We start from the raw sequence: 16,532 nt of genomic DNA, 5'->3' as shown, positions 1-16,532 counted from the left end.
ACCCAAATCACTCAAGAGGTAATAAGGTACATATATAGCCCAATGTTTCAGAGATAGTAGGAACTGCAGATGCTGGAGAATCTGAGATAACAAGGTGTAGAGCTGGATGAACACAGCAGGCCAAGCAGCATCAGAGGAGCAGGAAGGTTGACGTTTCGGGCCTAGACCCTTCTTCAGAAAAGGGGGAGGGGAAGGGGATTCTGAAATAAATAGGGAGAGAGGGGGAGGCGGATAGAAGAGGGATAGAGGAGAGGATAGGTGGAGAGGAAACAAACAGGTCGAAGAGGCGGGGATGGAGCCAGTAAAGGTGAGTGTAGGTAGGGAGTTAGGAAGGGGATAGGTCAGTCCAGGGAGGACGGACAGGTCAAGGGGGCGGGATGAGGCTGGTAGGTCGGAGATGGGGGTGGGGCTTGAGGTGGGAGGAGGGGATAGGTGGGAGCCCAATGTGTGTTCACTTTTGAGAATGGCAGCTGTCAACCTGTGCACAGCAAGATCCCACAAGCAGCAAGGTTCAGTTCATGGGTCAGTTTTCACCCAGTAAAACGCCACGGTACCTGTGGCGATTTCCTAAATGTACATCAGGCATTCTTCCACACCCACCTCTTCACCAAATCCACTTCCTCCTTTTCCCCTTCTTGGGATTTGGCTGGGGTGGAGAGATTTTGAAACTGGTAAAATCCACATTTAGGCCATCGGGCTGTAGGCTTCCAAGGCAGAATATGAGGTGCTGCTCCTCCAGTTTGCGGGTGGCACCATTGTGACACTGGGGAGGCCCAGGATGGACATGTCACCCAGGGAGTGGGAGGGGGAGATAGAAACAGGTGGTGTGGAGTTGAGGAACAATGAGGTTGGAGGCTGTGGGTGGGAGGTCTCCTGAGGTGATGAGGTTATTGATGGTCTGGGAGATGATGGTTTGGTGATGCGGGGTGGGGTCATAATCAAGTGGGTGGTAGGAAGAGACGTCAGAGAGTTGGCAGCTGGCCTCCACGATTTAGAGGTCAATACACCATACCACCACTGCACCCCTCCACAACCACGGCCTCATCTCATGTCCAACTCTTCCTCTTATCCCCGCCTCCTTGACCTGACACAACCTGCCTATCTTCTTTCCCACCTATCCGCCCCACCTTGCCAACTGACCAATCGCCATTACCCCCTACCTGCATCCACCTGTCACCATCCCCCAGTCCCTCTATTTATTCCAGGTCCCTTCCCCCTCCCCAGTCCTGAAGAATGGTTCCGAGCTGAAATGTCGACTCTGATGCTGCGTGACATGCTGTGTTCCTCCAGCTTCATGCTGTATTGATCTGACTCCAGTTCTTGCTATCTCCGAAATATAAACTGGGTCTGCTGGAGATAATATCTCTGTGAAATGTTGTTCCAGTTTCACTGATAGCATCATGTTGCATTGGATACAGCAGCCACAAAGACAAAACAAAAACAGTAAAACTTGGAAATGGCTGGTCATGGTCTGAAATGGTCCAGTTTGGACCAGTACATTTCCAAAGTGCTTCTGTTTTCTTTCCCTTCTCCCTGTCACGTCCCCAAAGGAGTTGTCACTACCTTTTTGGCACCAACACCTTTTAAACAACAATATGTAGAAGTGTTGCCAACTCTGGCTGGGCGTATGCCAGGAGATGACATCTCATGATCTGCCAACTTCAACTCCACCTTCCCCAGGCTCCTGCTGTTGTTCACCCAATGTGTCAATCTCCAAACAATCCCACCATCTCACGGCTTTTCAACATGTACAGGGTTTTCATTTTGAAAATCTGTTCACTCGATCAATAGTGGAAGATCCATTTAAAGTGCTCACACTCTCAAAGATGACATTCTCAAGTACGTCCAGCACAAAGTAGCCTGCTTGATTGGCACAACAAATATTCATTCCATCAACCACCAACGAAGCTCCTTAGACAACACCTTCTAATTTCGTGACCACTTCCATCTTAAAGAACCAGAACACCAGTTATGTGGGAACACCACCATCTGCAAGTTCCCCTCCAAGCCACTGTTTCCTCAGTACTGCTGGGTCAAAATCTTGGACTTCCCTCCCTAACAATATTGTGGGTCTACCTGCAACACAGGGACTGCAGTGGTTGAAGAAGACAGCTCACCACCACCCTCTCAAGGGCAACTAGAAATGGGCAATTAATGATGGCCTCGCCAGCGATGCCTATAAGCCCTGCCACCATGTGCTAGGTTCAGGATGACATGAGAACACATGAACCTGTGTGAGAACTGAACCTCAAACCTTTGGAATCAAAGTCCATAGCTTAGCTTCTCAAAACCAAGAGTGAAAATCTTTCAGTTAGACCTCAAGGTCAAATTTTCCTTACCCAGCAGGGGCTATTAGAAGGGTGGGTGGGGAACTTTAATTGGGCATGAAGCAAAAATACAGTTTTCCCCGATGGCATGCTGAAACTTTGCAATTGACTTCTCAGAACCTTTTAGGGTTCGTGGCCAGGAATCTGTTTTGCATTCATGAGCATGTCATTAATTCTCAATAACATTCCAGTCTGCTGGAATTATATTTACAGATTTAATCTTGTTAGCCAAAAACAGGAAACACAAGTGTCATGAGATAACAAGATGTTGAGCTGGATGAACACAGCAGGCCAAGCAGCATCAGAGGAGCAGGAAAGCTGATGTTTCGGGTCAAGACCCTTCTTCAGAAAGTGTCATGAGGTGTCTACCTTGTGAAGCAGACATTTTTCTCTCAGCTCCGGAGGTTACAAACCTTTTCAATTGTTTGATTCCTTCATTACCAAGCCATTTCTTTGTGCGAATGCTTACATTGTTGGAGGTGAAGCTAATCCACATTGATCAGCTCATGAGTCCCAGTAATATGCAGTTGTTAAATGGTGAGCTACGGCCTGATCGGGCCAGCACACCTGCTGAAGAGAGATAGCCACACTGGCTAATGCCATCAAGACTGACTGGGGAGGCTCAACTCAAAAGGAACTCAAACCAAAAGGCTATCTTTTATTTTTGTGTCCACTGTAGTACCAGTATTACTACATATGAGTAAAAGACATTGATTGAACATTAGGCATCTGATGGAGATATGTGGCACCCAACCTCTCATGCGATAACCCTCTATAGTGGCAACCTTACAATGCTAACTCACATGCATAGAAGAATGAGGCACTGAGTAGTCAGTGGCACATACTATAGCAGAGCACAGCTGATCATTTATCCTCATGACACTGGAGTCGGCTTCTCGAGTTTTCCACAGATGCTGACCTCTGCAGCTAACACTATGCAGCCTGCTGTCATTGGTCAGAAAGGACTTCTGTTGCTATTCATTGGGAAAAGAACTTCCCTTCTGTCCTGGACAGGCTTCAGGAGCAGATCAAGGGAGGGACTGGCACATTTTTCTTTTGCCTGTTATCCCAGATCATCAGGGGTGGGAGAGTGATGAGCAGAGATTGAATGATGCTCCCGGGTTGAAGAGAGTGAGGTTCTGCCCAGGTGCCTTTTAAATATGGCACCTGGACATTGAAGGACAGAAGTCACCACAGGTTTCAGAACTTCCTGCCCATAAAATCCAGTGTCATACCCCGCCTGCACATTTAATGAGCTGACAAGAAGATAATTGAGACGCCCGATCAGATGTTCCTCCAATTTATATGTCCACCTCCACACTTTGTCTCAAAAAGAAAAAAAATCTAGCCAACGTCTTGATGACTAGTCATTAGGAAACATACTTGCATTTGAGTTCAATGACTTACCTGCAGAGATCCATGGAGATGCTGCAAGTTAGACTGCAGATTTTAAAAACCCTCTCACATGTCCACAGATACATCAGAGCTACACCTCTACAATGTTTCCAGCATAGCATGTAAACAGCTTGGAAGTTTCTCAAAAGCATTAAATAAAGTATTCTTCCTTAATAAAATGTTATTTGTGTATGCAAATGCAAAAAGTAGAAATCTGTAAGAAAGAAATGGTCTGCTTTGTGCTTGTCAATTTGCTGCTCTGCTATCACCTCTGAGTCCTCATTAGTTGTCAGTTTCTCATCAGCTACTTTCTCAGACTCTCTGAACCCCCAAAGCGAAAGTTTCCTTGCTGGCAGTTGGAGAGTCTTTGATGGGCCTTTATAATGGATCAGCTTTATTTTCATGCCTGTTCAATGTATCATTGAGGCTACAACACTAAAATACCAATTTACTGATGATGAACATATGTACCTTTGTGTAATTCATCGCGCAGTAATTCTGACCTGTTATGCAATTCAGAGCTCACAGAGCTGCGTGAGGGCTAGTCCAAACCCACTGAGCAAATTCAGTATAAGGTGAGAATTTTATATTTGGTATGTTGGTGGAACAGGAACCAATGTAGATCATTGAGCACAGGGATGAATGATTGGTGTTAAGCTGGGAATGGTTAGAAAATAGGCAATTGAGTTTTGGAGGAGTTCAGGTGTGTGGAAAGTAAAAGATGGTCAGATGACTAAGACAGCATTGGAATAGTTGAGATAGAAGTAACAACGGATAAGAACTTGGCAGTGGATGGGATGAGGCAGAGGCACTAAACAACGATTTATGGGGGTGGAGTAGGCATTTTTCTGATGGACAGGGACGGATGTCAGAAGGACAGCTCAAGGCCACATAGGTTGCAAACAGTCTGGATCATCATGGGACAGTGGCCAAAAACAGAAATTGAATTGCCGGTGAGAGGAATTGGGGGTGAGAAAACAGAAGTCTGTGGCAGAAGCTGAAACCAATGGCTTTTGTCTTCCTTGGATGATTTCAAAGACAAAGGACAGAAACAGAAACCATTGCAGTAGATTCTCTGGCCTAATTGGATAGCTAAGAGGGTATTATTTTAGGTCTTAATTACGATTTTTTAAATTCTAATAGCACCACCAAATAGGTGAACAGATTGGCACAAAACTTTAAACAAATGATGATTGTATTTATATTAGACTAAGGAGGGAGATGCCTATGTAGAGAAATCATTAATAAGTTCAAACAGACTGCTGCTTGCTAACTGTAGCAAAATCATAAACATATTTCTTGGGAAACAAGCATATTTATTTGAATATAAACAGGAACAATCAAAATCTTCCACATAATATTTCTCACATTAGCAAAGAGAACATTTTCCTTCAGGAGTTAATGGTGTGAAATAATTTTTGTTAAAAACAACCCAAAATGTAAAGATTTTATTTGTAAGATTGTTCATTCAGTAGAATAAATAAATGAAAATGTACATCTCAATATTGGCTGTAGTAACAGGTATGATTACACATATATTTACAGCTTGCATCAGCAAAGTACAACAGTTAATTGCTCGCTGTGTTACGGTAAGAGTTCAGAAACCACTATGCGTAATGCAATCGAAAATAGGGAAAATGAACACTAGGAATAGAAATATTTTTCCCAGTAAACCGGAACCTGATAGCATTCATTGCAGAACAATGATAAATCATGCATATGTTTCATTATCACGTCCATGTAAATATTATTTCCCAAAGCTACTTTTAAGATGTCATTTTACTGATTCTTAAATAGGCTTGAATGTTTTCTCATATTGTGCTCAAATCAATGGTGATATGTTTGTATATTTGTGTATTTCCTTTGAAACTTGAGCTGAACATGAACTCACGATTGTCTGTCACCACAAATGTAAATGATCGCGGAGCCTGGATGTTTAGTTCTTGGAATTTTACAAATTTCTCTTTATTGTTTTCCCAGCGGTAGATCTGGGTGAATGAGTAGTCACTCCCAAGGATAGCATACTGCCAGTTGTTTATTCTGAGAGGTTGAAAAACCATGGCACCGCGGGAGGGAAAGGACTGTTTCACCACAAACCTGGAGTTCTCCCATTTCATCATTTTGGAGTCGCCTATGAATCTGTTCAGGCAAATGTAGAGATCATCATTAACAACAAAATGTTTCACTGCGTACACATCTTCCATGTCTGGGATATCCGTGCGCCACACAAACTCCTTCTGGCTTTTATTCCACTGGAAGATGACAGGACGTTGGGAACTACTTGACAAGATTAAATGTGGCTTGTTAGCTATTTCAAGATATTCCACATCTGTGTCTCTGAACCAAGAATGGAGACTCTGATGGGAGTAAAATCCATTTCCATTCCACTTGTACACAGTAGTTGAACCAGCCTTTGAAGTGTCTGCAATCACAAAGTACCTCTCTCCTTCTATTTCAAATGTTTCAATGTCATTGGGTTTTCTGATTTTGAAGTTGTCCACGTCTTGCATCTTGATGAACTTGTTAGAAAAACTATCCCTTTTGTAGATATGGGAGCCGCCAAACAGCTGGGCCACAATAACAAACAGCTGAGCATCAATGATCAGTGGTTTGCAAAACACAGTGGAGCTGCCTACGCCAGGAGAAGGAAAGTTAATTATTAATGTGCAGAGAAAAAAGAATCTAACACTGTTAACATTGTTAGTGCTGTCAATTTTGTTGTCATAGTTGGAACAGAAACAGTGGAATAGGGCCCCAGAATGGGGAAAACGTCTTAATAATTAACAGTTTGCATATAAAATGTCTTTAAAGCAGTAAAGCTACCCAAGGGTGTTAAAAATAAAATTTCAGACCAAACCAGATTTAAAGGTAGGAGCAAATTACTGCTGGAATCTGTACTGAAAACAACCAATGCTGGAGATCATAGCAGGTCATCTAGAGTCATCTAGACTCGAAACATTAGCTTGTTCTCTCTCCATGGATGCTGCCTGACCCGCTGTGGTCTCCAGATTTAAAGGTATTAGGTGACCAAAAACTTGGTCACATACATATTTTAAGAGCATCTTTGAGGAGGAAAATGAAGTAGAGAAGCAGAGAGGTTTAGGTAGAGATTTTTAAAATTTAGGACATGGCCACTAAAAGCAATGAATTGAAAATTGGAGACAGGGAGGAGGCCATAGTTAGAGGAGCATAGGGATCTCAAATTGTCAGGCCTAAAACTGGACAGGTTACTCTAACAACTTGTATTTATACACACAACCTTTAACAAAATAATATATCCCAAGACGATTCATGGGAGCATTTTAATATGATATTCAAACCCTATAAGCAAATTTTAGAACATATGACCAAAGGCTTTGTCAATGAAGATAGGCTTTGAGGAGTGTTTTAAATGATGAAAGGAAAATTGCCACGTTTAGGAAGGAAATTTCAAAACTGAGACAGAAGGCAGCTGAAGCTACAGTCACCAAGGGTGTCATGATTAATTGGGAATATTCATGAGTCTGGAATTAGAGGGATGCTGGTAGAGGGATGCTCTTTGGAGGGCATGTATGGCGAGAGGAGATTACAGAGGTAGGGAAGGATGAGGTCATGGAAAGATGTGCAAAGCAGAACAAGAATTTTAAAATAAAGGCATTACTTAACTGAGAGCCAACGTATTTCATAAAGCATGAGGTAATGGGTGAACGGATTTGACGTGAGAAAGGAGTTTCCTCGTACATGAAACAAGGACAGTTAATATGCAAGTAAAGCAAGCAATTAAGAATGCAAATGGCCTGATAAGAATGTAGGAATAGGAGGAAAACATTCACCCCTTCAAGCCCCATATCACCATTCAATACGGTCATGACTGGTTGAGCACTTCAATGCCTTTTACCCACACCAACAGATAACCCTCTACACCCACTGATAATCGGAAATCTCTCAACTTCCAGTTTAAATAGACTCAAAGATTGAGCTTTCACAGCCTTCTGGATAGAGAATTCCAAAGATTCGCTACCCTTTGAGTTAAAAAAAAATTCTCATCTCAGTTTCCTACGGAATCCCTCTTATTTTGTGCATCCTGGTTTGAGACATCTCAGCTAGGGAGACATCATATCTGCATCTACCCTGTCTATCCCTTTAAGTATTTTGTAGGTTTCAACGAAATCACTTCTCATTCTTTGCAACTCTAGAAAATACAAGCCCAGTTTGCCCATTTTCATTTCATAAAGCAATCCCACCATCTCAGGAACAAGTCTGGTGAATTGACAGCTTTTGTTCCAAAGGGACTGGAGTGTAAGAATAAATACATTTTATTGCAGTTCTAAAGAGTGTTGGAGAAGTCACACCCTGAGTACTAAGTGCAGTTTTGGTCTCTGTACATAAAGTATATACCTGCCCAAGATGGAGTGCAAGATTCACTAGTCTTGTTCTTGAGAGAAGTGGATTGCCTTATAAGGGGAGATTGATAGATACCCTATATTCCCCAGAGTCCAGAAGAATGAGAGGCAATCTCATTTCAACACCTAAAATCTTAAGTCACTTGAAAAACAGGTGCTGAGAACATATTTCTATTGGCAGGGGAATCCAGAACATGGAATCACAGTTCCAGAATAAGGGGTTGGCCAATTATGACTGAATTGAGGAGAAATTTCTTTATTCAAAGAGTTGTGAATCTTTGAAATTTTCCACCCTAGACAAATGTGGAAAGTCAGCTGTTGAGTATATTCAAGACATACTTCAAGTTTTGATGACTAAGGGAATTGAGGGATATGGCACAGCACAGGGAGGTAGACTGAGGTAAAAGACCAGGCACGATCTTATTGCATGGCACAGCTGTTACAAAGGGAAAAATGGCCCACTCTAGCTCCTATTCTTATATTTTCATGTTTTGGGTACCAAGGCTAGAATGTGGGAGTCCAGCTAGGAATGTATCAAAATAAAAACAAAGTACTGTGGATGCTGCAGATCTGAAATCAGATCAGAAAGAGCTGGAGAAAGACAGCAGGTCTCTTCTCCACCATCAGCAGCACTCCTTTTGCCTTTTGCTTGACAATCTGTTCCACTTGCTCCTCTACCCATCTTTTCTACATCATCACTTTTCCAGCAACCCTTCAGTTCTGAAGAAGTTATACCGGAGTCAAAATGTTAACTCTTTTTCTCTCTCTACAGTTGCAGCTGAGCCTGAACAGCACTTTCTGTTTTCATTAAAGGAGTGTATTAGAATAGACAAATCTAGTAGTATTAAAGCTTTGGGAAAGGATTTCAGCAGCAGATCAGCTGGCAGGAGTGGATTTGGACGATGATACAAAAAGGTGATCTTTGTGATGGCGTAAATATACAGTCATAAACTTATCTTGGTATCCAAAATGACACCAAGGTTGCAACTATTGCCAGAGAGATGGATAGGGTCTGTGTTAGGAAATGGATTTTGGAGCAGCAATCAAAGGCAATAGTTTCAGTCTTCACAATATTCAGTTGGAGGAAATTTCTTGTTTGTCCAGCACCGGATATCAGATAAGCAGTCTGATAATTTCGCAACAGTGGACAACCAAGAAAGTGGGTGATGAAGGATAGGTTGATGTCAATGTATATGTGAAAACTAAAGCTGCATTTTGAGGTTATTTCAGAAGGGGCAACATGTAAGAAATAGGAGAAAAGCTAAGAACAGAACCTTCAGAGACACCAGAGGTAACAGTGCAGGAGAAACCATGGCAAGTGATGCTCTGGCTAGGGTTAGATAGATAAATAACTGCATAGGACCATGTTTATGTCAAACAGCAGGAACAGCAAGGGACAGTGTTAAGTGATTCCATGACCAATAGATCATATTTAAACCTTGTAGCCCTGCCACATCCAGTTGTGTATGGTGGAGGCTTACAACTCACTGGAGGAGGAGGTTCCACAAGTATCTCAATCCTCAATGATGGGCAAGTCCAGTACATCAGTGCAAAAAATTTGACTGTGAAGTCTAACATTTGCAGAAAATTACCTAGCTAAGTCCTGCAGAGAGAGAGAGAGCAGGACAAATCCAACCCTGCCATTACCACTCTTGATCAGCAGTGGAGTGATGGAAAGTATCACCAAACGCACAATCAAGCAGCACTTGCTTAGCAATAACCCACCCAGTGCCGCTCAGTTTGGTCCTCTCAGGTCCTGACCTCATTATAGCCTTGGTTTAAACATGGACAAAGGGGCTGAATTTCAGAGGTGAGGTTAGAGTGACTGCCCTTGACATCAAAGCTACATTTGACCAAGTGTGATATCAGGGAGCTCCAGCAAAACTGAAGTCAATGGGAATCATAGAGAAAACTTTCTGCTGATTAGAGTCATACCTGGCACATAGGAAGAAGCTTGTGGTTTTTGGAAGTCAGGCAAAGCAGCTCCAGGACATCTCTGCAAGAGTTCCTCAAGGTAGTGACCTTGGCCCATCCCATATTCAGCTGCTTCATCAATGATCTTCCCTCCATCATAAAGTCAGAAGTGGGGATGTTTGTTGAAGATTGCTAATGTTCAGTACTGTTTGTGACTCCGCGGATACTAAAACAATCCAGTTTCAAATGTAGCAAGAATGGACAATATCCAGGTTTGATTGACAAGTGGCAAGAAACATTCATGTCACACAAATGCTAGGCAATGACCATCTCCAACAAGAGAGAATTTAATTGTCAGCCCTTGACATTAAATCGCGTCACCCCTACTGAATCCCCCAGTATCAACATCCTGGGGGTTACCATTGACCAGAAACTGGACTGGACTCACCATATGGCTAGGAATCCTACAGTGAATAACTCACATCCTGACTCCCCAAATCCTGTCCACCATCCTCAAGGCACAAGTCAAGAGCTTGATGGAGTAGTCCCACTTGCCTGGATGAGCACAGCTCCAACAACACTGAAGATGTTTTACACTATTCAGGACAAAGCAGCCCACTTGAATGGCACCACATCCACCACTGATGCTCAATAACAGCAGTACAAACCATCTACAAGTGAGTGAGGACCAACGGAGTTAGGGGGTCTGAGAGGAGGCTTCACAAAGATGTATTGTGAGTAAAACCCATTAAGAAGTTTCTGGTCCCATGTTTACACTGATCTGGTCATCACATGGCTTTCTTTTGAGTTAGGCCCTGAGTTTAGGGCTGCCATCGTTATAGGGGACAATGGTCAGTGAGGCATATGTTTTACTTATTCCATAACTTGAGTCTTTTCACCTCATTACAGAAATGCACTAGAGAGGGTGCAGAGAAGATTGATGAAGATGTGGCCAAGAGTCAAGAAATTCAGTTATAAGGAAAAATTGCACAGGTTGGGTTTGTTCTCCTTGGAACAGAGAAGACTTAGAGGAGATTCAGTCAAGATATATAAAATTGTCAGGGACCTGAATAAAGGGATGGAAAGGACCTTAGCAAAATGGTTACTGACTACAGAACATGGATTTAAAGTGAACTGTGGAAAGATTAGATGGGAGATTAGGAAATGCGGTTTCACCCGAAGGGTGGTAGGGATCTGGAACTCACTGCCTGAAGGGGGAACAGAGACAGAAACCCTCAACTATTTTAAAAGGTGTCTGGATCTGTACCTCTATTGTTGTAATTATCAAGACTACAATACAAATGATGAAGCTCGGAGACTCAATTTTCAGCAGCACAGACATGATTGGCCATTATACGCTGCTCTGCAGAAGTTCACCAAGACACCTTAGACAGCACCTTCAAAATCTGTGACCAATACCATAAAAAAGGACAAAGGCAGCATATACAAGGGAACAGCTTCACCTGAAAATTCCCTTCCAAACCATTCACCATCCTGAGTTGGCAACTGCCATTCCTTCAGTGTCACTGGGCTGAAATGTTAGAACTCCCTCCCTACAACAAATGGATAGGGGGATTCAAGAAGGCACCTCTCAACCATCTGCTCAAGGACAACTAATTTAGGCAATAAATGCTGGCACATCCATCGATGTCCACATCCCATCAATGAATAAAAAAAAGTCTTCAGCCAGAAGTGCAAATTGTATGAGTCTCAGCCTGCTTTGCATGCCCCCAGTATCACAGATGCCATTCTTCATCCAGTTCGAATCACTCTACTTGATATCAAGAAACAGATGAAGGCACTGAATACTGCAAAGACTATGTACCCTGACAATATTCCAGCAATAATACTGAAGACCTGTGCTCTAGAACTTACCATGTGTCTAGCCAAGCTGTTCCAGTAAAGCTATAATATTGGCAAGTACCCAGTGATGTGGAAAATTGCACTGGTGTGTCCTGTACACAAAAGCAGGACAAATCTAACCTAGCCATTTACTGGGCCTTCAGTCTACTCTTGGTTATCAATAAAGTGATGGAAGGTGTCATTAACAGTGCTATCAAGCAGCATTTGCTAAGCAATATCCTGCTCACTGATGCTAAGTTTGCATTCCACCAGGGCCACTCAGCTCCTGACCTCATTATAGCCTTGGTTCAAACATAGACAAAAGAACTGAACTCCAGAGATGAGGTGAAAGTGACTGCCCTTGACATCAAGGCCATATTTTCACCAAACGTGGCATCAGGGAACCCTACCAAAACTGGTGTCAATGACTCAGACTCACAGGTTAACTCCCTGCTGCTTGGAATCATACCCAGCACAAAGGTTGTGGGTCAGTTATCCCAGCTCCAGGACATCGCTGGGTCAAAATCCTGGAACTCCCTCTCTAAAAGCACTATGGTGTTAGGTGCAAGAAGGCACTTCACCACCTTTCAAAGGCAATAAAGGATTTTTAATAAATATTGGCCCAGCCTGCAGCTCCCATTTGCCCTGAATGAAGGAAAAAAATATAAGGATTGGGTCCAAGGTGAAAACAATCCCAGCCAACTGGATGATTATGGAGAGGAGTTCGAGGAGAATGTCAAAAGCTGAAGGGAGATCAAGGAGGGAAGTTTACTTTTGTCATCTGTGACTTGAAAACAGCTGTTTAAGTACTATGTTAGGGGCAGAAACCTTATTCAAGCATGCAGTTCCTGAAAAGATGGAAACAGATTTGAAAGAAAGCAACACAGTTGAGAACTTTGGAGAGAAAAAGGAGGTTTAAGATGAGCAGTAGTTTGCAAGGACATTGGAGTAAAGGTTATTTTCTGAGGAGAGGTTTTACAAGGCAGAATTGAACAAGAGATGGACAATACGTAAAGATGGAACTGTTACCAATATCAGTTGACACAGGAACCAGCATGTTGGGCACTTACCGGTTTACAGTGAAAAGGATCAAAGGAGCTTAAACAGTTCATTACAATTTCAACACAGATTACTGTTTCAGGGAACTGATTATTTTACCAACAATGTTGTCATAATTTCTGAAAACCATCTCCACGTGATCCCATTCAAAAAAGCTGCACTTCCCCACGATAGGTTGAGCAATAACAACATGGGCATCATTCATGAAAGTGAAGGCTTCAATGGAAAGGGACTGAAACTGTAGAGACTGATCAAGGACAAATTCTGAAAAATCAAAAAAGGCAGAAATTAGTTGATAGGTAAATTAGACTGTTCAATTTTAATCCTGATGAAAATACTTGCTGCACTCACCTGTAGTTATGCAGTCAAATTCCTTCAGTGAGAGATTATTAATTTTATCATCCTGATACTCCACTGGACTGGCACAGTCAACCTGATCAACCGTTGCATTTGTGCTGCTTAACCACGCCACTAGCCATTTCAGTTTGCAATCACAATGAAAAGAATTCCCTCTAAGATCTCTGCAAAGAAACATAATTATGATTCAGAAATAGTCTTTGGAAATTCACAGCTGATGGAGGAACATCAGCTTTCCTGTGCTTGAAAACAAGTATTTACACAGTTGGAAAATGCCAGGCTTAAAAGCACAGAGATGCAGTATCATTGCATGTAAATGTTCAAAATAAAATTAAGCAACTGTACTTTCACAAGTTTTCTGAGTATTAAGTTTTCAACATCAACTAAAAATACTGGGAAGTCAAATAAGCAACTCCAAAATATCTTCTTCAAGTCTTGCTTAATTTAATGAATAAACAAGAGCTGTTTTCTGTTTGCCAAAGCTGATTATGCTGTAAGAATATAAACTATAAAGATGCCTTGACAACGTAACAGTTTCAGGAATCAATTCATTTTCTTTAACGATGTCTTAAGTAGACATCAAAAAAGAAAAAAAGTTTCCTTTTTGAATTGTTTTACAGTAATTATAATCAAATTTTAGCAAAACAGTTCCACATCACATTTTTACTTTTTCTATTCTATGGTAGAGAATGTTGAAAAATTGCTAACAGTAAGGAAAATTCAGTGGGATAAAAGAAAATAAACGTCATATGAACTATTACATACTTGTAACAAGTACTTGTTAATTTTTTTTTGCTCATAGCACAATACTTCCACCCAGTGTCCTGTCTCACCCTAAGAAAACATTTCTTTTTAAATGAAACTTCATCAATTAGTGTTATATCATTATAAATTAATACCAAGCTCCTGACAAATCAGATGCACCAAAATGAGCCTCCAGACAGTGTAAGTTGCCTGGGATCAGCACTCAATAAAAGAGTGAATTTCCACACACTGTATGTTTGATGTTAATGTTTAATGGTGACTTTGGACATTGATGAGTATTCTAAATCGGCTGTCAATTTAACAGACTTCTTCTTCAAACATTTCCTTTTCTGATATATTTTGGTTGGATATTGACCTAAATTCCTTTCTGCTTTATTTTCTTTAATCAAAAAAGAAAAGTTTCCTATATGTAAAGAAACAAGGCCTCACCCTTAAAATGCATTGCCTGACCTAAAATGTCACCACTTCTTTACACTGATAAAACCTTTAGTTTTCTCAGGACAGTGACTTCACTGTCACTGGAGATTTACATATACATATTAATCAATTAAAACCTTCTAACTAATAAAAGATTTAACAGCATCTTAGGTTTGTTTAGTACGTCCTCATAACTGGTGTGACCCTTTGATCTTTTACTTATAAATTCTGTGTCTGATACTACCTCTCTCACTAACACCTGAAGAAGAGGTAAGACTCCGAAAGCTTGTGCTTTCAAATAAACCTGTTGGACTATAACCTGGTGTCGTGTGCCAACAGCGGCACCTCCACATCATGAGGAAACTCAACAGAGCCAAGATACTGAAATAGTGCAGTTTAATCCTCACCAACTCAAGGTGTCAAACCTACCTCCAACCCACCTCCAAGAATCCAGGCTGCTGCCTAGTGAGCAAATAACCATACAATACTGAGTGGGGGAAGTGCAAACATGAACCAAATCAAAGCCTCTGCAAACACTTAGTAACAAAACAAATACGTAGAATTCCCATGCAGTACTCTCAGGGCCAGCTGAAAGAAATACAAGTTGTACCACCAAGACTGCAACTCTGTTCTTGCCAGAGTATCACCCAAAAGCTTGTGCGCTTTGACAACCAATATGTCCCCAACTGAACAACCAAACTCAGGGCAAAATCCAAGCAGAATGTTTTGCAATCTTGAATCTAGATCATCCAAATCAGCAGTATCACCACTGACGTATGACACACATAACTCAGCAAATTCCACAGTTAAATACTCAGATTACAAAATGCAAGAGAATTGTTTCACTGAAGATGGCAGAAATTTTTTGGTACTAAGAACCCAAGATCCTAATACTTCTGAAGAAGGGTCACTGGACTTAACTCTGTTTTCTCTTCACTGATGCAGCCAGACCTGCTGCATTTCTGCAGCAATTTCTGTTTTCCTTTGTTCAAAGTGTCCAAATTCCTAACTCCTGGCCAGAGACCAGAAACAATTGGCAAAGGTAGATAACTTTGACATTGAGGACATCAGAAAACTGTTTTCAATTTAAATAGTATGGTAACATAGTGTTATGTTGCTGGATTGCTAATCCAGTAATTATTAATCCAGATTGATAATCTGAAGTCATAAATTCAAATCCCACCAAGCAGCTGTGATGTTTAAACTAAACTAATTTAATTTGGAATTTAAAAGTTCATATTAGTAATGGTGACCATGAAACTACTGAATTGTTTTAAAACCTAGCTGCCAGCTCACACTGTCAAGTGCCAGAGGAAAACTTGTACAAAGTAGATGATCTTGTTGCAGCCAACGGTAATGGTAAATTCATCAAAACCTGCAAACTAGCAAATATCCAAGGTGGATGGATATCCTAAAAAATCGTAAAATCTGTTCTGAGGGTCATCTTCCACAGGCAGGACATAAGCAATCTAGCAGATGCGAAATCTAAAACAGTTGATCCTTCAATTCCTATCATCAGGGAGACAGCCAAGTACACACCAACAACAGTGATACCTCAAGATTGAAGGCAGTTGGCATTATTAAAAAATCCAGCAACATGTGGTGATTGCCTGGAACAAGGTCATCATCTAAAGCATCTGGAATGGAGGCAGGTAGCACTTGACCAATCTACTTTGTCCTTTCCCTTCTCAGATGCTGAGAAAAGATTAGTTAACTCTAATGGAAGGCATAATTAAATTGAGTGCAAAATAAGCAGTGATCAATCTTGTCATGACTTGCCAGATGGATTTGTTTAAAGTTATCCTGATGAATGAAAAATCTTGTGAGACATCGGCTAACAAGGAGCAAAATAATGTGCAGATTGAACTTGGGGCTTGGAAATACTGACCTTGAATCCCTATTATGTTAAAATTGGCACCTGGAGTTTCCATCTGTCTTCTTCCAATCTCCTAAATGGTAATGTTGCCACAATCCCATAGGGCTATAGGGATGCACTCCCATTGGAGAGAGAGATGCCTGGTCATGAGTTTAACCTGTGACTCACCACACCTCAGGCAAGGAGTGAGGTTAGAAA

The 16,532-nt window shown here is 41.5% G+C and overlaps 1 protein-coding gene across 1 annotated transcript in view; it reads right to left on the bottom strand.

Annotated features, from left to right (window-relative positions):
* Positions 1–5,078: 5,078 nt before the first annotated feature.
* Positions 5,079–16,532, bottom strand: part of LOC125482987 (leucine-rich glioma-inactivated protein 1-like) — a 34,904-nt gene continuing 23,450 nt past the window's right edge. Inside the window, exons 3-5 of the mRNA XM_048596198.1 lie at positions 13,271–13,440; positions 13,019–13,183; positions 5,079–6,354 (exon numbers count right to left, since the gene is read on the bottom strand). Of these exons, the coding sequence (XP_048452155.1) occupies positions 5,534–6,354; positions 13,019–13,183; positions 13,271–13,440 (1,156 nt within the window). The 3' untranslated portion in view covers positions 5,079–5,533. The remainder of the gene's footprint in view (positions 6,355–13,018; positions 13,184–13,270; positions 13,441–16,532) is intronic.

This window comes from Rhincodon typus, chromosome 4 (genome assembly GCF_021869965.1).
Source record: "Rhincodon typus isolate 14 chromosome 4, sRhiTyp1.1, whole genome shotgun sequence".
Lineage (NCBI taxonomy): Eukaryota > Metazoa > Chordata > Chondrichthyes > Orectolobiformes > Rhincodontidae > Rhincodon > Rhincodon typus.
This window is presented reverse-complemented; position numbering and strand designations above follow the sequence as displayed.